Source organism: Lissotriton vulgaris, chromosome 2_1, assembly GCF_964263255.1.
Source record: "Lissotriton vulgaris chromosome 2_1, aLisVul1.2, whole genome shotgun sequence".
NCBI lineage: Eukaryota > Metazoa > Chordata > Amphibia > Caudata > Salamandridae > Lissotriton > Lissotriton vulgaris.
In genome coordinates, this window is record NC_141687.1 from 61,544,836 (window position 1) to 61,570,645 (window position 25,810).

The 25,810-nt window shown below is 43.1% G+C and overlaps 1 protein-coding gene across 2 annotated transcripts in view; it reads right to left on the reverse strand.

Annotated features, from left to right (window-relative positions):
- CATIP (ciliogenesis associated TTC17 interacting protein) overlaps nt 1–25,810 on the reverse strand; it is a 252,242-nt gene that overhangs the window by 19,961 nt on the left and 206,471 nt on the right. For both annotated transcript variants that reach the window (XM_086954466.1, XM_086954465.1), the window contains 2 exons: nt 15,810–15,977; nt 2,941–3,065 (listed from right to left, as the gene is read on the reverse strand). In XM_086954466.1, coding sequence (XP_086810592.1) covers nt 2,941–3,065; nt 15,810–15,977 — 293 coding nt within the window. The remainder of the gene's footprint in view (nt 1–2,940; nt 3,066–15,809; nt 15,978–25,810) is intronic.

Here is a 25,810-nt window from a genome sequence, read left to right on the forward strand (position 1 = left end):
AGAACACTCTACCTGCTACCCTACTCTTGGACAAGAACAATCTACTGGCAACCCTTCACTTCAATGAGAACACTCTGAATGTAGTCCTTACCTTGGACAAGAACACTCGCCGTGCAGCCCTTCACTTTGAGGACAATACTCTACCTGCAGCCCTTCTCTTGGATGAGAACACTCTACCTCCAGCCCTTTTCTTGGACGAGAACACTCTACCTCCAGCCCTTCACTTCGATGAGAACCCTCTACCTGCAACCCTACTCTTGGACGAGAACAATCTACTGGCAACCCTACACTTCGATGAGAACACTCTAAATGTAATCCTTTCTTTGGACGAGAACACTCTACCTGCAAACGTTCTCTTGGATGTGAATACTTTACCAGCAGCCCTACGCTTGGACAAGAACACTTTATCCGCGGCCCTTCGCCTGGACGAGAACACTCTAGCTGCAACTCTTCTCTCGGATGAGAACACTATCTGCAACCCTTTTCTTGGATGAAAACTCTTTACATGCAGCCCTTCACTTGGACGAGAACACTCTACCTGCAATCCTACTCTTGGACGAGAACAATCTACCTGCATCCCTTCACTTGGAATAGAAGGCTCTAACCACAGCCCTTCACCTGGATGAGATCACTCTAGTTGCAGTCCTTGTCTTGGAAGAGAACACTCTACCTGCATCCCTACTCATAGACGAGAACACTCTACCTGTAGCCCCTCACTTGGACAAGAACGCCTTACATGCAGCCCTCCACTTGAACGAGAATGCCTTACCTGTATCCCTTCACTTGGATGAGAACACTTTACCTGCAACCCTACTATTGGATGAGAACACACTACCTGCAACCCTTCACTTGGACGAGAACACTTTACCCGCTGTCCTTCACTTGGATGAGAACACTTTACCTGCTGCCCTTCGCTTGAACAAGAACACTCTACCTGCAACCCTACTCATGGATGAGAACACTCTACCTGCAACCCTTCTCTTGGATGAGAACACTCTACCTGCTGTCCTTCGCTTGGACGAGAACACTTTATCTGCAGTCCTTCTCTTGGACAAGAACACTCTACCTGCGAACCTTCACCTGGACAAGAACATTCTACCTGCAGCCCTTCATTTGGACGAGAACCTTCTACTGCCGGCCTTCGCTTGGATGAGAGCACTCTACCTGGTTCCTTCGCTTGGCCGACAACAATCGACCTGCAACCCTTTGCTGGGATTGTCCGGCGACACATTCAAATCAGCCATCAAGAATGCTCTTTTCATATAGTTTCTGCCCTCAGCTAGCTGCTGCCAATAGAGAGTTGTTCAACGCTTAAAGACAGTTGTCGTTTGCAGCACTAAACATATGATATAGCCTACAATCCAACTGACAAATATGCTCAGAAGCAAACAAATGGACCGAGCCTTCAATTCTAACTAATACATTATAAGTCTACAATAGCATCATATTGTATACAAGCTACCACAAGGCTGAATTACCACCAGTGGCCACAGAGCATGGTACATTCTCCTAATAGATGTCCTTTCAGTATGAGTTAGACTTCAGAAAAGCCTAAATAGCAGAGGAGCTTTAGGATTGGTGATACATTGGTACCTGGGTTACAAACTTGTAGAAAGATAGATCCACTCTGAGCAAATGGGGGTTATCAGTGGAGTACCAGTGTAATCAATTCAGGATTCAGTGCTCTCAAATGAATTCATAATGTATATTGAAGTCTATTCCTGGCCAGATTCAACCTCCCAAAACCCCAATTATCGCCAAATAGTTTAGATTCATTCTCAACACAAACCTCACACTCAAGGACCAGTTCACACTATTAAGAAAATAAAACAGTTCCTCCTAGTAAGCGTCTTCAGTACTACCATCCATTCCTATTTACTCCTATGTCTGGATAGTGGCAACACCCTTCTCCATGAACTCCCTGACTGGCCCTAAAAAAGGGTCCTTCATGCCGCAACACACCTAACCAAGGATCTGAAGAAGTTCAATAATATTTTCCCAACCAGATGGGCCTCCATTGGCTCCCTGTAGTTGAGTTCAGTTGCACTATCTACAAATGCATCACAACCAGCGCCCTACATATCTGAATGATAAACTCACCATTTTCAGTGCCCCCTATCACACCCACAGCTAGGCCACCACCAGACTGGAAATGAAGAAGTGAAAGAAAAAACAGAAATATCCTTTTTCTATCTACGCACCCAGAGTCTGGAACAACATCATTTTCCCAAAAGGACAGCCACAATCCTCCTTCAATTCAGGAAACAGATGAATACACACTCTTTCAAAGAAAATGACATCTCAATTCCATAGGTAGTCTTTTTAACTCTCCAATGTTAAGAGTCCCCTCCAACAGGGAAACAATTTATGATTGTAAATTTTTTTTAATCCTTGGTCCTGTACAGCACTTTATTACTTCTAGCTAGGTACGTGTTACATGAGCGAGGCATGGCGATTTGTAGATTATATAACGGTCTGCAATGTAATAGAACAGATTCCACATGGGAGTATCAAGACTATAGCTGGATTAGCAAACATTCATCAAGATGATTCTAACTCTGAAGTTGCCTCACATCCTCCTTGCATATAAAGACCACATGGATTCTGCTCTTAGTGACAACAAAGAGGGAAAGCTACATACATGTAGTAAGTTTGCCAGCATGGCCATTCGTTACAGAATCACAAGTTATGCTTCTTCCACCATCATTCACAAACTAGGAAGTCTCTATAAAGGATGCTTAGTCCACAGATCTACTGTTACTGGTAACTTTCAATTCTCTTTTAACTATGCACTGCAGGTTACTCAAACATGTATCCATGGCAGTGGTATCACAGCAGTATTCAGTGCTTTGAGGTTTAGGAAGGATCTACCAATTGCAGAAGCCTAGCATGGACATCGTATAGTCTTTTCTACGCAAAGGGATTTGAAATAAAGCTTACCCATCTGAGAGGAAGAAGCACTGCCAGGTCAAGGGAAGATCTTCTTCGGACCAAATGCTCCTCTCAATCCCAAACATTTCTACAGTTTCCTTCCCAATCATCTGGTTTCGAACTCCGAGCTCAGTCTGGCAAAAAGAGATCATATGGAGTAACACAATGCAATACATTTATGTGATGTACATTATGAAATGCAGGTATTCATTAGTCCTTTTGGCAGTTTCCTATTTGGAAACACTTTTATCTCCAAGGAGCCTTCAAACCTTTCGGCCAGAAAAACTGAATGTGAGGAATGTAAGGGCTTTTCTCAACAAGAAATGGTGCCTCAAGCAGAGCGCTCAAACTTTGCCCATTGTCAGGTGTGAGTAGATAATCCAGACATGTTGTAAAAATTACCTACCTTCGGTAACGTAATATCTGACAGAGACACAGTCTAGTCGCGGATTCATTAACTTTTGAATTCTCCCCAGGTGCCAGTCTGGATCCGGAAATATTTCAGCAGTACCTCTGAGCACCCTGAAATGGTGTCGTATGGCTCAGCGATGAAGCGGACTCTGGTCATGAGGTCAGTGGAGCCATACAAGTCCTCTCCAATGCGCAGGTGTCAGTTTCTTCTGTGAAACCTTCCGTGCCAGAATGCGGAGTCACTATAGAAACTGATTGCAGAAATAGTGTGCCAAAAAGATCAAAAATCTTAAGCATTAACAAACAAGTAACAACAAATTGTATGTTAATAATGGATTTTAAAGAAAAACCCCAAAAGAATTAATAAAGCACCGGGCTACATAAAACCCTGTAACCTGTTGTCTAACCATCCTGTAAAGAAAGAAAGCCTTACACACTATATACCATTCATCAATGGTAATGAATGGTATGGTAACAGTAAACCTATAAAGACAACACCAAGCTGTTTGTTGAATCCCACCATTATGTGACATATTGATAGTGCCAATACAAGGTATGATGACATCAGACAAAGACTTTCAAAGAAAGGACAACTAGACCAATACTGTGCGCTGGTGTGTAATCAAGTGTGAAAGAGAAAATACACCCCACCCTACCGACCACCAAGTGAATGGTATGGCTCAATCTAAGCAAAACCTATGTGGCCAGGCTAAGAGGTCTTTTGAGTCCCAACATAAGTTGAGACAGTGGTCACCGTTAGATATAACCAGTATGAAAAATCGTTTATAACTCTTACCTCAAAGGTCATTCACAGAGTGGTAAGAAGGGCAGGGTGTTAATGAATCTGCGGCAAGACTGTGTCTCTACTAGATATTACGTTACCGAAGGTACGTAACGTTTACATCTGATGGAGACATCTAGTTGCAGATTCCTTAACTTTTGAATCAAGTTCCATAGCTATACCCCACTGGAGGAGGATCTCCTAACTAATCCTACAAAAGTTCTCAAGTAGATCCAGCCAGTCTTAACTAACAACTGACCAAATATACTTAGGAATAGCAGAACAAGAGCTTTGCTCTTAATATAATCTATGATCACAGTCACAGAACATATAAATAACAGAACATATAAATAACAAAACAACCTTACAGATCCAAGAGAATTGGACCTTGAAGGAAAAAAGAGGGAGGGACCCCTAAAGAACCACCTGTCAGTTAACAAACATTATTCTCTAGCCCCAAAGGGGAAAGAGAACTCTTTAACCAAAAGGGCAGAGGGCAAGACAAAAATCATGTAATTCGCATTCTTCACAACAATAAAGAAACATCAGAGAAAGAATTGTCCTGATAAAATCCAAAAGCAGGACTCTCAGAACTCATTCCATTATACCAAAATGAATGAGCACCAAGAGAAAGATGAACAATAATACCTTCATGGTATAGAGAATTTTGTTAGAACCAAATGACCACTCGAAGTCTACATAATGCACTGTAAAAGACTAAAATGACACCAATAGGTTTGATTTCAATATTGATATTCAGCAATTATGCAGTTGTAAAAATGATTATTTTTTTGCCACAGAAGGTGTATATCCTATACATAAGCATAATATATATAAAAATGTGTCACAATAGACTCTGAGCGGCCCGACAACACATAGAGCATCACTGGCCCATATTTACTGCAGGACCGCAGGTATCTACAACGCCTGCACCTGCATGGTCTTTATAGTCATGGCCCGAAAGGATGAACATGACTCCAAGCCGTGGGCATGCTGAAAATACCAAGGCAAGCGAAAGGGAATGCACCTTTTAGTGCATTTAAAATATTAAATAGGGAAAAAAACGAACAATTACAAGGAAATAGTATATAAACTGAATCCTTGCTAGCAACAAGCGCATGCCACAACACTTGTGATACAAAACACAATTTGATCACAAGACCGCCTTAAAAAGTAACAGCCATAAATTTACAAGGCAAAACACAAAGAAAATAGATATATACCCAAAAAGACAGGTAATATATAACCCCCAGACAGATGTAAAAAGTATTGTGGGAGAATAACAAGAGCTTACTATAAAGCCTAAAACCTCCAAACTAACAAGTTACTTACCTTCGGTAACACTTTTTCTGGTAGATACAGAATCTGCCTGAAGATTTCTCAACTTTTGAATTACTCATTGCGCAGCATTCCACAGTAACCTTTCTCCATAGCTCTCCCACATCGACGAGGATGTCACAATGGAACGGCTCCGCTCGCAACCCTGTGCAATGTCATCGGAGCCATAAGAAGACCTCGTCAGCATGCTGACTTCAGTTCCACCTATTTTTCCATGCCTTTGAGGTAAACGAGGAACCTACAACATTTTCCAAGTATATACAATATACAGCAATTCCACAAGTATACACAGTATACTACTTTAAGAAGAAAACAAACTGGAAATTCTAAAATATAGACATTTTCGAGTGGCAAGCATCACATCATTTTGAATAACAATGAAATATATGATATTCATGACAAACATCTTTTTGGTTTAAGTAGGCAGTCATCGGGGAGGTGGGTGAGTCAGTGAGGAATCCACAGGCAGATACTGTATCCACCAGAAAAAGCTTTACCGAAGGTAGGTAACTTGTTCTTTTGATGGATACATCTGCCTGTGGATTCCTCACCTTTTGAATTGAATGCCCAAGCAGTCCCGCTCCCAGAGGATGCTGTCCGCCTACCTATACCAAAGTGGCCATCCTGACTCACCTCTGAGTCTAAGCAGTAATGCTTCACAAATGTGTGGTGGGAGGCCTAAGTTGCCACCTAGCAGATGTCTACAACAGGGACACCTCTAGCCAAACCCAAAGAAGAAGACTTCGCTCTTTTGGAATGAGCTCGAATACCTTCAGGAGGCTCCGTCTTGGCCAAGGCATAGCAGGTCTTGAAGCAGAGGACGCTCCACCTGGACAGTGTTCTCTTGTAGACAGCCTTGCCTTTAATTTTTCCCACATAACCAATGAAGAGTTGGTCATCCAGCCTGAAGTTTTTTGTCCTGTCTAGGTAGAAGCTGACAGCCCTCTTAGGGTCAGGCAGTGAAGTCTCTCCTTCTCCTTAGAAGGGTGAGGGAGAAGATAGAAAGTGGGTAAATGTCATAGATTGTCCTAGGAGGGAGGGAGTGTCAACCCTAGGCAGGAAAGCAGCTCTGGTCTTAAGAACGATCTTATCCACATGACTTGAGGTAATAGGAGGCTTAGAGCTAAGAGCCTGTAGCTTGCTAACCCTGCGCCTGGTAGAAGTAATCGCAAACAGAAAAACTGTCTTAAATGCTAAAAATCTCAATAGACACCTATGCAGTGGCTCAAAGGGGGACCCCAACAAGAAAGTAAGAACTAGCACCCACAGCCGCCCTGACGATCCGGGTTACGGTATGGACCGCTGGTTCCTTCCGAACCGGTCCTTCACCTGTGCACTGTATTCCAAACCAGACAGATACCCACTTACTGGCCCTACCAACCACACAGTTCAAATCTGGCATGCTGTAACCAAGTCACTCACCTGGAACAATAAGTTGACCCTCGCCAGTTGAGTGGAGGCATCCATTTTCACTGTTGCCACTGGAGAAGGAGGTTGAAACGGCTTCCCTTGTGACAGGTTGCCTGGAACAGTCCACCATACCAGCTCTGCTGCAGTGTCTCTGGAGATTCTGACCACCTCCCTGAGATATCTGTTGTGTTGAAACCACTGCCTGTGGAGGCACCACTGGAGTGCTCTCATGTTCCAGCATGCATGGTTGACCAACAGTATGCAGCAAGCTAACAGACCGAGCAGGCGCAGAACCTTCAGGACTGGAACAGCCGCTCCATCTTGAAACATTGGAATCATAGCCTGGATTTCTAGAATCCTCTGATGAGGCGAGACAGCACAACTCGCAGTAGTGTCCAGTACTGCCCCTATGAACAGGTTGCACTTAGGGAGCACCTGGTGAGATTTGGGTACATTTATCGAAAAACCCAAGTTGAACAACAGCTGTGTTGTTACTTGCAGATGATGCATCACCATCTCAGTCGTCCAGATAGGTGAAAACAGGAATCAGGAATCCTTGACCTTCTGAGATGTGCTTCTACCACCACCATCACCTTTGTGAAGACCTGTGGTGCAGATGTTAGACCGAACGGAATTATCGCAAACTGGTAGTGTTGAGATCCCAACGTAAAACTGAGATATTTGCGATGCGACTTCAGGATGGGAATGTGAAAATACTCATCCTGCAAATCGATCAACACCATCCAGTCTTCCTGATGCAGTGCCAGAAGAATCTGAGCCAGGGTCAACGTCTTGAACTTGCCCTGCTGGAGGTAAAAATCCAAGATCCTGAGGTCTACGAGCGGTCTCAAATGCCGTCTTTTCTAGGGACCAGGAAATAGAGGGAGAAGAATCCCTGACCTCTTTTGTGCTCTGGAACCACCTCTATCGCACCTTTCTACAGCAAAGATAGAACCTTCTGTTGCAGGAGCAACAGAAGGTCCTCTGAACACCAGCCCTGGCGAGGGGGGAAAGGAGGGGAAACTAGCGGAAAGGAAGAGCGTATCCATTTTCTACAAGATCCAACACCCAAAGATCTGATGAAACAGATCTCCAATTTCATAGAAAATGGACACCCGACCTCCCACGGGTCCAACATGCTCTAAGATGGGGAATCGAGAGCTGCTTTACAGTGGAACCAGTTAGGGGAACCAAAGAGGAGGAGACTTGTTGGCAAGCTGTGCCTTGCAGGCAACCTCTACCTTTTCCTCTGTACAACATACACAAAGGAATCACCTGCTGTTGTTGTTGCTGCTGCTTCTGCCGGGCCCGAAATGGAGTAGCCTTACCAAAGCCTCGAAATCTACGGTAACCAAAGCCTCTAGGTTGGGATTGCAGGCCTAACCCTCTAGAAGAGGTTCTACTGTCTTTAAAGTGCTGTAGTCTGGTTTGGTTCCAAAGAGTTGAGTTAAGGGTAAATTCAAAAGGGTGGGCTGCACATTCGGAGAAAAAACAGACCCTCTTAGCCAGGCGTGCCTCCTAGTAGCCACTGAGGAACCCCTCACTCTAGCCACAGAGTCGGGCGTGTCAAGCCCAGACTGAATAACCTCACAGACCGCAGCTTGAGTGTCCGACAGAACCTCCGGTGCTAGTTAAAAAACGGCTGGTTTACAGCACATGCGCATTGGATACTTACTTAGAGGCCACTAACCCAATTTGTAGGTATACCGGTGTTGGCCTACAAAGTGCATCCATACGTGCTCCTGAAGCACAGGGAAAGTTGAACAATTTTTTTTTATATAAACGCAGTAGCGAACCTTGCTGCCCAAACTACAACCAACTATTGGTCTATAAACATGTTATTGTAGTGTGAATGGCTACGCCGAAGCTACTCTTGTGTATACGGGAATTATAAAATCTTCAATGTATAATAGGAAAAATTCCTGAACCGATCTTGGAGCGCCTGCTCAGGGTGTTTACACCTGGTCTAGGAAGTATAAACCAGGCAAAGGTGTAACTAATGTGTGGCCACAGGGGTGGACCAACACTGCTTAAATATGCGGCTGTGCCCAATGTGTCAACTCACGAAGGAGAGGTGAAGAAAAAAAGAGAAACAATTTAAGGGTCTACGGCTGAGCCGCCGTGCAACTATATTAACAACAAAGGGAGACCCAAGAGCTAAGTAAGTATCCAATGCGCATGTGCTGTAAACCAGCCGTTCCACCCGAGGACATGCGTTTCGTCTCCTGTGCTCTTGCGCATGCGTTGAACCTTGCGAGCACCATTCCGTCCCCCGGATAGGGTTGGTCCCTGGGGGTCATGCCCTTTTTCTTCCATTTTTTAACTAGCACTGGATGCCGGGTCTCCTTAGCAGGCATCCGACACGACTAGGTTCACAGCTGGCAGCCCCTTGAGAGCGACGTAAGTACAGAGCGGGTCCCTCTTGCGGGATCCCGGCCGCTAGACTCTGGGATGCTTTTGCACGAGTCAGAGGCTGGCTCATGGTTGTTCGCTTCAGCTATCCTCTTGTTTTCTTATGTTTTCTATTGACTAGTGATTACAAATCTGCCAACGAGTTAGTGCAGGATGCCCACTCCATGCCTGACACTCGTCAATGAGCAAGGTAAGCCTGCTTATTGTTGTTAATTCTGTAATTACCACACGTTAACAATGTGTGGTTCCCCTTCTTGGTTTAGTTAGCACTTCCCTTAATTAGTGAGACGTGTTTGTTTAATTAATTGAACCATCTAAATTTTCCTTGTTTTTTGCGCCTGCAAGGTAGTCCCTCTAGATCTAGAGCCTTTTCTTAAACAACTACGAGGCATTGAGTTCATTATCACACATGTGAGTGTTGAGCCCATCTTGGGGCCATTCTGCCTGTTTACCTTTGCACTCGTATATGTATATGTTTGCGGTGTGTCTCTTGTGTACAGCTCACGGTTGTCTCTTGTTTTGTGTAAGATGTGCACCATTGAGGGCACACGTTATGACATCAAGTTGTTACTGATGCATACACAAGTATACCTTTGTCTGTCTCTTTGTCCTAGGTACTATTCAGGAGCGGGACACATTAAGAAGATGTAGCCTGAGTCTGGATACATAACCCCCCTGGTCGCCCTGTTAAGTGGAGAGGTTTTCTTCTATTTTTATAATTCACGTGCACTTATAAGTTTTTGGTCCTGACGAAATGCCACCGACCTTTGGGCGATTACGGGCATGAAACATGTTGACCCTTGATTCCTTGATTCATCAGGTGAATATACCTATTAGAACAAGAACGTCTTTCATAGCTACTACTGCTTGAGGTATATCATGACGACACATTGTTGCGTACAAACCCCTCCCATTATTCACTAGGCACTGGTTTTTCCCTCATCTTACCCCATACCTCCTTTACCCCGCACACCTGCATGCACCATCCGGCTGTCCTAAAAGATCTCCAGTAAAGTGTCCCTTCTTGGGGCCCGTGGGGGATTGCAGCGCCGGCCCCACGTGGAGCTATAGCCCGATGATGAAGCATGACATCCTATGGGTGTATGATGAAACATGATATCCTAAGGGTGTGTGAGGGCAACTAAGGACAATATTTGCCTTTGTCACAATGGGTGTTTATACCTAGGCTTCTTTCTCTGTCTCCTTCCCCCCTTTCTTCCTTCCCTTTAAATTGTTTGTTTGGGTGACTTTTTGCACCCCTACGTTTCAGGATGACTTTTTGCATCCAACGTCCTAGTTGCAGTGTCCGTTTTACAGATCCAGTACAGCCTAGCTCAGGAACAGCTCAAGGCTGCAAGACTGAATCTGGATCTGGTTGCGGCGCCGGCGTCATTAGAGCCGGAGGAGGAGTGGTTGTAGGGTAAGGCATCGCTTCCCTGGGCGTCGGAGAGTTCCTCGGAGTCGGAGAGTGAGCCAGAGTCACCTGAGGTGAAGTGGAAGGTGAGATTTCATTCTTCTTGTGATGCCGTAGAGCAGGGGATCCAGACTGCGAAGACTTCTCCTTACAAGAACGGCATCTGGAGCCATGACGCCGATTCTTTTTGTGCTTCCTCAACGACTTTGACGTGTGCGGAGTTGGTGACTTGGACTTCGACCTTGTCCTTCTTTGGCACCCTATTCTGCTTCTTCGCCCTGGCCATGAATAGTGTGGCTTCTCTCTCTTTGAGGGCCTTTAGATTCATATGCCGACACGATGAACATCCCTCAATATCGTGGTCAGACGACAGGCACCAAAGACAATCATTTTGGGGGTCCATGATGGACATATGACCCCGGCATTGCCAACAAGGTTTAAACCCAGACTTTTTCTGAGCAGCCATCGCACAGCTACAATAACAGAAGAACCTGTAACAATGTTAAACTACTAAGAAATGGAGAAACCTGGAAACACTGTTACACGTCAATAGCGCGGAAAAATGGGAACTGACGTCAGCTTGCTGGCAAGGTCTTCTAATAGCTTTGATGACGTCACGTGGGGTCGCAAGCAGAGCTGTTACATTGTGACGTCCTGGTCGACATTGGAGAGCTATGGGAAAAGTTTCAATGGAATGCTGTGCAAGGGGTAATTCAAACGGTGAGGAATCCACAGACAGATGTATCAATCAGAAATAAATTGTAAGACCGAAAACAGGTAAGGGGCCTGCAGGTAGAAGTCTCCACCAGATTGTTTTCTGACACTACCTATCACATAGCATAAGATACAGAGTTCACCATTATGTTCTAGGAAAGAAAGACTGAATTACCTATCCCCTCCACAGAGGGAGAAGGCAAGTAGCTAAAGTCTTCCAAAGAAGGAGTAAACAACCATAAACTCTGAGTTTACTCACACAATTTTCCAATAAGTGAAGCACATATAATAAAATGTGGATATGCAGCCCGCTCAGAAGGAAAAAACAACCTGCACAATAAAACACATAGTCCAAGACGACTTTAATGAAAGATGAACCACAGGAACATGTATTCAAAAGAATACAAAGCACAGGCCATGAATCCATCAGCACTGTAATAATAATGCACACCACACGAGTAGTGAGTACATACTGCCCTGAGAACTTTAACCAGTAAAGACAAGATCATCCCTATATACCAGACTTACCACTGGCATACCAATATGTCTCCATGAGAAAACAACAGTTTGAATCCATGCACATTTTAGCATACTAAACCACTACAAAGAAGCTTGAGTCAGAAAATCTTCCATACAAAAAGAAAAGTCTCTTGACAATAACCTCTTGAGGACAAAGCTCATCCTTAGAGGCCAAGGGACAAAGGGAAACCTCCTTGGGTTATCTAAAACAATCCCAAATAAGGAAAAAATGGTACCGAGAATAAAATCTGCCCTCAAAAGACACCAAGTGTTCAAACAAAAAACAGACATGTACAATGCCTTAACAAAGCTTACTCGCTTATAAAGAAATAGTCTGCATCTCAAATATAAGGACAAGTTACCCAGTAACAAAAAACAAAAAGCTATGATTCTGAAATCCTTTGTCTGTCACTTAAACTTCTTAACACTGCAACAGCTTGAATCCCAAAAAGGGGGGCACCATCAAATGGCATGTCGACTAATCCTGGGCGGAGATCCACTCTACTGGGCTATGCGGAGCTCCACAAGCAGCGTAGTGCATTAGATAAATGCTGTTACTGGTGATTCTAAGTGCTGGGTGTTTGTCGGCACTGTGCAATCATCGCGAACGGCACCATGCACAGCGCTAGCGGGCACTGCTTCCTTTCTGCCACTAGAGTCGTTTTTTTACTCGAGCAGCAGCTTTCTCAACCTGAATGGACGGTTTCTCAATACAAGTGGTCGTGAGCACACATGACCACTCGCAATGAGAAATCCAACCGCCAGTTTTCAGAAATCTCATTGAGAGGTTGATTTTCCATGCACCCGCTTGCCAACTTGACGTTGACGTTTGCGAACGAGGAAAAATCTCACAGAGAAGTGGAGTTTCCTCGCTCGCCCTCACCAACTTGATGTTGACAAGCGTGAGCAAGTAAAAAAACTCCACTCCGCGTTTTGCAAGTCCACGACCTCTGTGTAGCACGGAGTGTGAAAAACTCTGCAAACTCCTCGAGCAGAGCGGAGTTCACCGGCCAGGGTAATGTCAACCAGAGTCAACAGGACAGCCTCCAAGAAACCCGAAGTTGCCAACCAAGCCCTAAGCCTTAATGACACTGCCGATGTCTTTGCTCGACCCACAGAGTTTGTTGTGTCCATACACACCTTATGGTAAGCCTAGACGCCTGCTGACCATCTTTAATCAAATCACCAATCTCGGAGCGGAGATTATCCGGAAGAGATGGTAACACATACTTCAGCAAATCCCATACGGCATGGGAATATCGCCCCAGCACACAAGATGTATTTATGGATCTTAAGGCTGAACTTGCTGAAGTAAAGATGTGTTTACCACATGCATCACGACTCCTTACTCACTGGAGTTTTAGGAACAGAATCTACATCCTGTGAGGAAGTCGCAACCTGAGTCACCAAGCTAAGGGGGTGTCTATGAAGACAAACTGGGTCTCCAGGTGCAGGCCTGTGTCTACATGTAATATCTCGGTCCACTGAGGCCCCCAACTCAGGCTTTGCCCAAGTACCTAACAAAATATCAAAAAGGGCCTTCCCAAATGAAAGAACGGGTTCATCCCCGGTCTGTGGACCTTTGCACCGTAGGAAGTCACAGTTTAAAACTGTAGCCACTTTTCTTAGCATGTCTGTAAAGGAGGAACTTACCTCCAAAGCAAGGCCAGGGGAAGAAAGCAACCCTGAAGCTGGTGAGGAATCAAGGTCACTAGCCTCTCCCAGAGCAGAAAACCAGCTCTCCTCCATCTGAGGCACAGTAATGTCAGAAATGGGCTGAAAAGGCCCTGCCTCAATAGACACAGGCTGTCTTTCCAAAACCTCTTCCTGAGAAGGAATCAAAAACTGAAAATTCCCCTCAGTCTGAATAGTCGAATCCGCATCAGTCGTCATACGATGTCAACACGGAGGAGGAGTGACAACTTGGACCTACGCCGTTGACGTCAGTACCTGAGTCGGCTGATCGAAGACTGGCATCGTAGGTCGAGAACACAAAGGACTGTGGACCTGCACCAAAGCGGTGCTGGCCGACGTCAACTGGCGCCGATCCATGGACTCCAAGGGCTGGACCGGCACCGAGGACAAGCCCTCCAATAGCGCCCCTCTAGTGTCCTTGGGGCCTAAAGGCGAGGTGCAAGAAATTATGATATTCCCCCATCTGAGCCATCGGCGCCCTGGCTCCCGGACACATGGGGAGACGCAATGCGGAGTCGCCTACGGCCTCTTTAACCATCGAGCGGGAGGAGTCATGGGAGACGGTGTATCAACGTGGTGAAGTCCAGGAATGCAGCGACTTCAACCTTCCCTTACCTTTTCACTTCCCCGGTGAACAACATCCTCCAGAATGGCTTTGGCTCCAAGATCGACCCTGCAAATGTTCTTCCCGGTACGACGAAGACCGAGGCTGGGAAACCTCTTTTGGCCGTGACACGTGTGCCGCCATCAACTACAAACGCTGCTCCTTTAGCGACTTTAGTTTAAGCTTCTGGTAGGAACACCACATACAAATTGGATGTGGGTCCTTCAGCGACAGTTGTCGGCTACAAGACCCCTAAGGTTTCAAACCTGTAGACATGGAAAAGGCACACTGCTGCACCTACAACAAAGTTATTGTGGTAGGAAAAAAAAAAATCGACCGGTGGAATTGCTTCTCTGGATCCGCATTTCAGCCCGGAAAAGAAGAAACTGACGTCCGCATGCCGGAGGGGACTTGTATGGCCCTACTGATGTCATGACCGGAGTCTACGTCATCGGGAAGCAGTACGACGTCGTCCTACGGCGCGCAGAGGTACTGCTGAAAAATGTCCGGATCCGGAATAAACCTTAACAGCCTATATAAATTCCAGGAACCAGCACAGACTAGAAGATAAAATATATTGCAAAACGCACGTTTTATGAAGATTTGCCAGCACCATTTTAGTGGGAAGGCATCATGTGAGATCACAGACTTCAATTTCCAGTACAAAGATAATTACTGACTGGGAAGGATTTCATCACACTTAATCTAAGGATGCACCAGATCGTCTAACATTTGTTTAGTTTAGTTTAGTTAGAGATTTTAAAAAACTTTAAGTAAAAACTAAATGTTATTTCATCCCACGATGTAAATCAAGTAAAAAGCAGGTAATTTTAATTCCTAAAATATCTGGCTTAGAATTTGAAACCGAACAAAATCTAACTATTGATGATTGGCTGTTCGATCTGAGTCTTTAGGTGGTTCTGGAAGCATGTATGAAAGAAAGAAACAATAGGCCATTCATAAATGTAAAAATACCTGGTTCACATTCATAAAATTGTGAGTATTCTAAGCGGAATATTATGAATGGAATTACAGTAAGAGTTTCTGTACTTGTGTGTGGTTGAGCTAGCTTTAGGCTATGAGACGTTATGCGACGTTCCTCTTCTGATCTTTCCATTCTCTTTCTCGTTTGTGTATTTTTGTTTTTGTCATTTCCTTTTTATTATTGTATTGTTCTTTTTCACAGGCATTCAATTACACTTTATTAAAGGTTGTACGGTTATTCCTCGGTTTTGCTGCTTGGAAAATTAGTTGTTATGTGACAGTATTTAAACATCATGTTGTTCACTGTGATGCATAGACATCTTCCTAATTAGAAAAGTGAACAAAAGGGCTTGAAATGTGTCCTTTGCTTGCAGAAATTGGTAAAGCAAAGGATCTCTAGGAAAAACAAACTGTAGTAAAAAATGCTTTTGTACTGTCACTGTAGAACATCCAATAGATAAAATGTAATTGAAAATATTTGATCATCTACTGCTTGTCAACAGACTTATAGTAACACTGTTGGGAATGTTCCTGCACTGGCATCACACTACGTTGACACCGCTAGAGCTGGCGCGGCCAGGTGTGGTCTCACTTACAAACGTGCTGGTGCTGAGATTAGAATCCATGTCGAATGCAAGGAAGGTCATGTTCTCTGGGATCACCCTCCGCTTTGCCAGAACCCTCATGATCAGCAGGTTAGATGCCTCAGACACAAAGCCTTTCATGGAGTCCCAGTCAAATGAGAGGGCCTGCTTCCGCACAACCTGAAAACAAACAAGTGAAATCAAAACATTAGATAAGATATTGCATCCACGAATCTTCCTCCACCACACTTCATATCTAACATGTACAGTGACTCACATTTTTGGTACCAGCACTAGTGCAGATCAAATCATGCCCTCAAACCGTGTAATGCAGTACACCTTAATATAATAGGATGTTGTGCAGATGCTACTGCATCTCAGCTCAAATACATCCCATATACTTTTACTTCATTTCATGGCTAAGGGTCTAACAAAGCTCCATCAGGGGACCTCAGCGTCAGTATTCCAGGACTAAGACGTTCCGCTTCTCAATGAGGGTACCTCAGATGAAAAGTCCTCTTATTACTATTAAGCAAATTAGGTTGCCATCTTGCATTCAACCAAACTAGGCTTCAGACCTGAACACACTACAAGTCCAAAGTGGCAGGTGTTTTCTCCAAGCTCATTAAAGATTTGTCCAAATGCATGGTCTGGATCCAAGATGGTTGCTTGGCTACCGAGCTCTGACAGCCTGGGAACCTTAGTGACTGTAGAAAGTAGCGTAGCTGGCAGCCAAGACAGACAAGCCTGCTGAGAACGCCAACCAGGGAACGCAGATTGGCCTGGGCCTGCTGATTACGGTTGTGGTTATCTGGGCATATAGTATTCTCTATATTTACCAAAAGGAGGGAGTGGAGAGAGAATGTGTCCTTGACAGACACCAGAGGTGGATTCAGCCTCCCCTAACAATTATTTATAAACAAAAAGAATCCATCCAACAGAAATTGATCATGGGTCATAGATAGATGTGTTTCCTACATGGTGGTAGGCACATTGTGTTTCTTAAATACTTCTCACACACCAAAAGGGCCCTTGGTGTCATGCTTCATCATGGGGGTCTTCGCGTCCCTCTACGGGGACGCGGCATGCTACTAACCAGCGGATACGCGGGAGCACTGAATTTACCACTATGTGTAGTGTAAGAGGGGGTGAGTGGTAGGGTCAGGAGTGAATGGTGAGTGAATTTTAAAAAATACCTGGCACCTAAGGAGTAGAAAAAACTTTAATATACCTTGGTGCTGGTATTGTTAAAAAATGTGAGGTGGAGGTGTGTCGCGTTAATGTACAAGACCTCCTGCGTGTGTCAATATGTTTCGAAGCGTGCTCTTTCTTCTTCAGGACGGGTACACAGATTCCTACCCTACTCATATGATCGTATAGTAACGTCTGTATATGTTGGAAAACTATGTGTTGATATAATAAATGAACTTTGCACTGAATGACACAATGGTCACTGGTTTATGTAGCAAGGTAATTCCTTAAATATAAGTTGCTAAGCTGAAGCCAGTGGCAACATGAGCCTTAGAAAGATGGGGCCCCGTGCTAGTTGCACTGTATGTACGCAGGATGTCTTGTACATTAATGCAACACACCTCCACCTCACAATTTTTAACACTATTATTCACTCACAATTCACTCCTGGCCCTACCACTCACCCCTTCTTACACTACACATAGTGGTAACTTCAGTGCTCCTGCGTATCCGCTGGATAGTAGTACGCTGCATCCCATAGAGGGGCGCAAAGACCCCTATTATGAAGCATGACACCAAGGGCCCTTTTGGTGTGTGAGGGGTATTTAAGAAACACAATGTGCTTCCCATCCATGTAGGAAACACATCTGTCCAAGACCCATGATCAATTTCTGATGGGTGGATTCTTTTTGTTTATGAAATATAGTATTCTCCCCAATGTGGTGGGCCACGTGACACTCAACATGCGGCCAACCCCTGAGAGAGCCAAGACCGCAGCCGTTGACCCACACAGGTGGCAGAAGATTAGGCTGTGGTGCCAGTGATCAAGCGGGGCCTGAGAAACCTTTCCACTCTACCTACCCAAGGTGTAATCTTAAAAGATGGCTGGTGGACTGCTGAAAATGTAACTATTTGTGGAGGAAAAAGTTGTGTCTCTATTTGGGATGGAAAGCTTATCTAAACTGTTAACTGTGGAGAGAGCCCACCACTTGATGGTGACCCGTTCACTCTTTGGGGCACGCGCCCGACCCAGCAAGCCCGGCTGTTAAACTTCAGGTACCGAGATACAGCGTTGCAATTAGCCAGGGAGAAAAGGGAACTTCAGTACAAAGGATGTCTTGTCACATTTTACCCTTACTTCACTATGACAGTACAGGAGGCTCAACAGACATTTAAGCCAGTGAAGAACAACCTTCAGGTATGCTGTACCCAGCCCGCTTAAAGATCACTTATCAGTACAAGCACAAGAGCTTCTCTGACCAACAACAAGCTAACACTTTTTTGAAAGGGCTAAAGGATGGTCATGCCAGCCCTTCAGAGATGGAGTAAACCCACGCGGAGACTGACTCTAGGGAGGACTGAGAAGAAACAACCCTCTTGGTGGGGAATTATGTCCTTGGACAGTACTGCGTCTTGTGGTGAGCTAAATATGACAGTAACATAGTTGTAAATTGGCAGCAATGGGTTAGCATTAGCAGAAGCCATCTTGTATTTAGAAGTTATCTTATCTGTTTTGTGAAAGCCATTTTGTATTTCTGGCAGCCATTTTGTTTTCCATGTGCTCGCCATGTGCTCTGTCCTACCTTTCTGTTAACTGCTCTTGAAATCTGCCTAGAGACAAACTATATGCAGCATCTTCCACCTTCGCACATGCCCAGAAGGGCCTAGCTAGTAGAATGCACCTGCTTCTCTAGTATAACTGTCAGGCTATTCTTGCTGCTGTATAGAGAAGTAACTCTCCTCCCACTTTGTTGAGCAAGCAGATCTTTTATGCCCATTTTAGTCATTTTTGCATGCTTACATGAGCCAGGACTGACCCTTGGTTTTATGCTTACTATGTAACCCTAAGCATATATAAGGCCTCTGTTTTCTGTACTCAGACTGCCTCATTCAGTTGCTAAGGTTTCTGGGTGACGTAGTCTCACTCATTTGAGGTTAATAAAGATGCTCTTTTATATTTCAGCTTCTGTGCCAATTTCTTCTTTGTTGGTTTAAAAGGACTAAGTATCAGTGGGACCCCTGAGAAGTTTCTTTGTTCTACAGAATGGCGCTACAACGTGGACCTCGTCAGAGAAGTGGCTATCTGAGGGAGTGATCTTGTCAGGAGACAGAAATCTACTGTGCAGGACAGGACTCTACTAAGGAGGTACTCTGTGCACGGAGATTCCGGGGATTCTCTGTCTCTGCAGCCCAGTATATTTCTGGTCTTCCTGATTTTGATCCTCCACATGATGTCACCCCTGACTGAGAACATTTCTGGCGTGAGTATTTAAAAAAAAAAAAAGAGCGTTAGGTCATTCAGAACTTGGCAGTTAGAATTTGGACAATCATTTGTTTGGTAAAAGTCGTTCTGCGGCTCTTGCTGTTGGTTTGATGCCTTGGATTGGTAAGGTAGTTTAGTAACACTTACTGTGGCTTAGATTTGTGTTGGCCAACTTTGGATTTGTATGGGATAGATATGTAAATTGCAATTTATGTAGGCAGGTAATGAGGAGATATTTCTCTGTTTGACTTTGTTTGAACGGCGCAACGTACAAAGAGTACCTTAAGATCTACTTTGATTATTTAATATTTGAATATTTTGCATATTTTTGGCATGCCTGTTTCAAGCACACATCGAAGAATGTGTGTGTTGCTTTTTGGAGGTACCATAGTGAGATGTGAATTAAATTAGCCGGCTCCCTTGAGGGAATAGCTAGATAGGTTTAGGTATAAAAACATATATTTCTTCCTTGGTGATTCTGTATCCCCAGGGTATTAAAATATGAATCCTTTTTCTGTGCAATTTTATGAATGGAGATACGCAGAGCGATTTTTTGGTGTTCTGCCAGCCAAATGTAGTGAATTAGTATATTTTGGCTTCTTGGAAATAAAACAATTTGTTGAACTGTTTTTTTTTTTGCAGTCTTTTGGAATACTATTGAGAAGTGCTTCTTGTAAATATGACTTACAACTAGTATTTACAAATGGTTTGAGAACAGTCTGTGGGCTGTCCTTTGTTTCTGTCTTAAGTGTTGATCTGTGGGTTAAACGTGTGTTTAAATGTCTATGTGGCTCGTGGTTTTACATTGCAACTTCTGTAAGTAAATAGTGATTGCGCTCTTTGTGTAAGGATTGCTAGCCTTAAGCATGCTGTATTATGTGTCCTGAGTGTTTGACTCCTTCTGTATATGTCTAAAATGAGCTCAATGCGTGTGTTTGTGTTTTTTGTTGTCATCAGTCTGTTATGCAAAATGTCATTTAATTAATATTAAATAAAAATTAAATAGAAATCCAGAAATGAACCACATGATATGCTATACAACTGTATGTTATTATTAAATTGATAAGAGTAAGCAATTATGTACATGTACAAACTGCCAATGCTTAAAAGATAAAATTAGAATTCACATTCAATAGGAATAAAAAGGCCTCAAAAACGAAATTGTGTGTTTTGTAATAAATAAACAATTATAAAGCATTTTCCTTAGATACATTTTATTAGTTATTAACAGGCAAACACTTCATCTGATTTACTTTCTTAAAGTCTTTTACATAAGCACATTCTTGGTACTGATGTTAAATAATTATTGTCCTTTTTAAAAAAGTGGCGCAAAAATGTTTCATGTTTCAAGTTAGGCTTCTGTGCTTAGGCTTATGAATGAATGCGTCTAAATATGATAGGCAAGAGATGCAGCTTGCTTTTCTTACGTGAAATTATCAAAAGTAATTGGTTTAATAAAAAAAATGAAATTCTGAAAAATTATTTTAAAAAAGAAGTGCTTTTAAATTTGTTTTTTAGTATTTATAAAGCTTAATACTCATACTGTGGCCTCCTAGCATTACAATTAAATTTAAGTTGTGTTGTACCGCATAATGAGGATATTTGCATATGGAATTTCACTTTGCGCAGGCGTAAAAAAACTAATTTTTATGAAGGTATATATGATTATTTTCAATTTCTAACTCCTGGGCTATGTAATGAACATTCTGATAATGAATACTATGCAAAGAAATTATAGGATATTAATGTTTAAGTGCCCCAAATATCAAAGTCGAAATTGGGTGAAATTCACTGTTTTAAAACCAAATTGTGCAGTTTAAAGTGCCTTTGGCTTCAGTAAATGCATACATTTAGGTATAATACAAATAGCTGACTTCTATATTATTAGACAAGTATAGTTCACACTGCTTATAATTGAAAAAATGTATAAAAAAGCAGCAGAAGTTATTTTAACTACCAACAGGGGGATAAGTGCTTTCCAGCTTTCTGTCTCTAGGCGAATTGGGACAGCCGCATGGACACCCTTGAATACAGAATAGGATAGCTGGGAAAATGTCAGTTCTATATTTAGAAGCCTGGCAGGGCTTCCAGAGAAGGTCTGCGATGACATTTTGTTGTTGTCAAAGCAAGTTTTTATGCACTCATATGAATATACCACGATACAATTGCATATGTAAGCTTTGCCATATTTATACAGCACTAATACTTACTAGGGCTGAGCCAATGGGATTTAGTTTGAATTAATTCGCCCTCATGTTACATTTGTACATTTGATAAAAGGATTGGGGTTTGGGTATTCATATTTTTTTACCTCCTCAAAAGTGCTATGTACCTCCTATAACTTTGTTTATGGCCAGTAGCAACAAATAGGGGTTGATAGTGTTGACAGAAGTGAAACCTGTTTCAGGTTTCCTACTGTCAAAATGGGGGAAGGAGGCTAGCTCCTCTACAAATTAAGGCTAGGTAATATGTATGTTGCTCTCTCCTTTTCTCAATTTTTTTTTTTAGCCTGTCTAAACTGTCTGTGAAATAGCAAGGAGACATTTAATTGGCTATTCAGTAATACCGGTTTAAAAATTGTTAGCATTAATAAAACGAATAAATATATAGGTTTTATAACTGCCCATCCTGTTGGATGAAATGATGACAGGATCAGTAGTTTAGACTGCTGTTCCCTTATTTTGACCTTTAAGGGGAATTATATGTGGGTAGTCTTAGGTGATAACACCATTATTGTAGTTTTGCAAGGGCATTGCTAGTTTTTTTTATTAGTTAGTCTGTGTAAATAAACTGACAGTCCTTATTAGAGCTGATGTTGCATAGTTTGGATTAAAAGTAGAACGCAGGGAAGATGCCCATGTGATCCTTAGCAACACATGTTTTGAAGAAAATGTTTTATATATAAGAAACCCTGTTAAATTAGCAGTTTTAGATTTTCCTGCTGCTCCTATAACACAAGAGCATGGTCCTAAGCGTACAATATAGGTATAGCCCACAAATCTGTCACACCTATCTCACTTCTGAGCACTGAAGCGGACTATGATTGTAATCATTTACATGTAGGAGTAAGGGTAAGATGTGTTAGAATTTCTCTGCATTTTATGTTGGTTTGTAGACCTAGTATACCCTGTAAAGGGCTCTGATACCCTCACGGGTCAAGTTCACGCTCTATAAGACACTAAAATAAATAAATAAATAACCAGAATAATTTTAGAAGTGTCTGCAGTCCTGTAGAAGTAATGTAAAGTTTATGAGCAAAAGTGTAGAACATTTCCTTTTTTGAGGGTTTTCAGATTTGCACACAGGAATACACCAATGTAAGGATTTGGAGTATGTCTGTGTTGTTTTTCTCTTTTTCCTCTGAATTTAGAAAATAAATACACACTTCCTTGGCTGCTTAGGATTGGGTGATGTATAAATCTTGTTAGTTCACCAAAGAGTTCCTTTTATACTTGCCAATAGGTCCAGGCTGTTTTTTTTTTACTCTCACATAGATAGATGGAAGTGGTTCTTGGGTACCTTCCTAATATATGGGGCATCCCAAGACTAGGAATTATTCTGAATATCCTCTCTGTTGATAGATTGTTTCCGTGCCTTGTCTAACCCCTCCCATGCTCATGACGAGCTCAGCTCGTCATGAGCCACGGTTCTCGTGTGCTCATGATGAGCTGAGCTCCCCAACCATGGGAGCTTCGTCAGGGCAAAAGTACTGGATGGTTAGTCTTGCTGTAGAGCAATAAAGTTGATAAAGAAGGTTATCTCTCCAATTGAATATTAATATTCTAGGTAGGCTGGACGTGAAGCGACGTATGTGCAGTCCTTGATAAGCTGCTACCACACTTTGAAAATACGAAAATAAAAAGAAAAATTTATTTTTTGATACAACTCTGGTCCTGTTGATTTACTTCGTGCTTGGTGCTGCCTCCATTCTTCTCCAAAGTTTCTATCTGGAATTCCAGTGGGACCGAACCGCAGCAGGTCCTGGAGGTTGTCAGCACAACAAGACTGAATACTTTAAGGGACGTTGGAAATTTGAGGTGCTGGTCGTTTGATCCGCTGTGGAACATTTACCTTTGGACCTTTTGTTCTGTCCACCAATAGATATTTGTTGCTTTACAACCATTGCCAGAGGGGCCCGGACATCAGATTCAGCCTGGGGTGTCAGCGTCAGCACCAGTCCAGCTTGAAGTCAAAGTGAAGGTAACCAGCACAGGCATTACTGGCAACTAGGACCTCAGTGAAGGCGGAAGCCCTGTGATCAAATGTGTACCCCTGCCACTGTCTTGGGCGAAAGACGGGGTTACAAATCAGAAAGGAGAAATTGTTTTTGATGCCCAGCTGAGAGTCACAGACCGACCAGAATGGCGAGGAGGCTTTGCTTGAGGCGACCCCTTTTGAAACAGGGGTTGCTTCAGAAGTCCTAGCATCAGGCCTCTGAATCCTGGTCCTAAAGTGAATGCAAGTTTGCTCCTTTGTTTGTTGGTCAAGAGGTGCCTGAGCACACCGGATGCAATGTTTGGCCCCAACGAATGAGCAGTGCACCAGCAGAGCAAAACAGGAGTTAGGGAAGGACTTGAGAGTGGGGTACAAGTGCTGTGTCTCTGGTGCCTGTTAGATTGAAGTGAAGAAAACTAGTGCACTGCCTGAGACTCTGGACAGGATCGCTAAGCGCATTTGCCTGGTGGGTGACTGCCTTATCCTGAAAGAAGAGACTTTTTCCTTGAAACTGGGCTTTGATTTTTGAATTGCGAGTTGTGCAGCTCCACCATGGAAACAACAATAGCCTGCCTGTGAGGCTCAAACGGACACAGGGAGAAGACTCCCCTCTGGTTGTTTGTACAGCAGCTTCATTTTACCCAAGGACTTCTTCTTTTTCTTGTCAATAATGTACCCCTTTAGTCGTCCCATTTTTGAGGAGGAGCAGCCCTGTGCAGCTCTTTGTTCTATCTCCAATGGCCCTGTGTGGTCCTCCTGGTCCCTTGGAGCCAGGATTGTTTTCGTAATAATATGTTTAGTCGCTTTAATATTTGCATTAGTTATACTTATTATGCACGAAAACCTTTTTCTGAGCAATTGAAAAATGTGACTTTGCCCTTTCCTTGAATGTATTAAATTGATGTTCTAGCCTTCATAGAAAGAAAACGTAACAGTCAATTTGAAAATGTTTTTATTAGAGATGTCCTGTTAGCTATTTTAAAATGAATAGTCACTGAAATGCATAGGAGCCCTAAAAATGTTTACTAGATGATTTTAGGATTTGCTTTTGTTTAGGGTTGTGAAAAATGATAATTGTGTTTGTGATAGTGGTCATTACTCTCTCCTGCAATCTGTATGTTAATTATGACCTGATGCTCCATTCCCTTTGTATTCTTGCTTATAGCTTATATATACCCGCTTAATGAAATGTTTAGAATGGAAAATGCCCACCTAGCAATGAATTAGGATATTGATAAATTTATGAAAAATTACTGTATAAATGTTTTCTATGTTCCTACTGGATCATAGGAATGTCTTCAGCTAATGCTAAAACGGTCGTCTGTTGTAAATTGGCAACAATGGGTTAGCATTAGCAGAAGCCATCTTGTATTTAGAAGTTATCTTATCCGTTTTGTGAAAGCCATTTTGTATTTCTGGCAGCCATTTTGTTTTCCATGTGCTTGCCATGTGCTCTGTCCTACCTTTCTGTTAACTGCTCTTGAAATCTGCCTAGAGACAAACTATATTCAGCATCTTCCACCTTCGCACATGCCCAGAAGGGCCTAGCTAGTAGAATGCACCTGCTTCTCTAGTATAACTGTCAGGCTATTTTTGCTGCTGCATGGAGAAGTAACTCTCCTCCCACTTTGTTGAGCAAGCACGTCTTGTATGCCCATCTTAGTCATTTTTGCATGCTTACATGAGCCAGGACTGCCCCTTGGTTTTATGCTTACTATGTAACCCTAGACATATATAAGGCCTCTGTTTTCTGTACTCCTCAGACCTCCTCATTCAGTTGCTAAGGCTGAATGGGGCTCTTTTATATTTCAGCTTCTGTGCCAATTTCTTCTTTGTTGGTTTACAATGACTAAGTATCAGTGGGACCCCTGAGAAGATTCTTAGTTCTACAACATGATCAATAGATAGGCAACACACTAAAAAACCCTAAGAACTGATTGCACTTCTTGCAAATCAACAGCTGAATCCTATGTAACTTTCCAGGCTGGAGTAGGAACCAACATTTGAGGATTGCCTAGACACGACCCGCCCACAACATGGTAAACTGAAGGATGGATTATGTTAAACTTTTCTTTCTGAACCAGACACCCGTGGGCGGTATAAGTTGCTATAGGAACTGGGAGTGGAAGGTGATGATTAGCCAGCTGGTTGGGGATGCTGGTATCGGAGGGGCATGGTGTAAAAGACATCATGGTGCGGGGAAGGAACATGTTATTCAGTCATCCACAATATGTGGTCTAGATTAGATTACTGGCTCACAACCTGAATTGTTACTACTTGAGGATAGCGACACACGAAGCCCGCACACTTTCAGACCACTCCCCAGTACTTAAACTCACCCTGC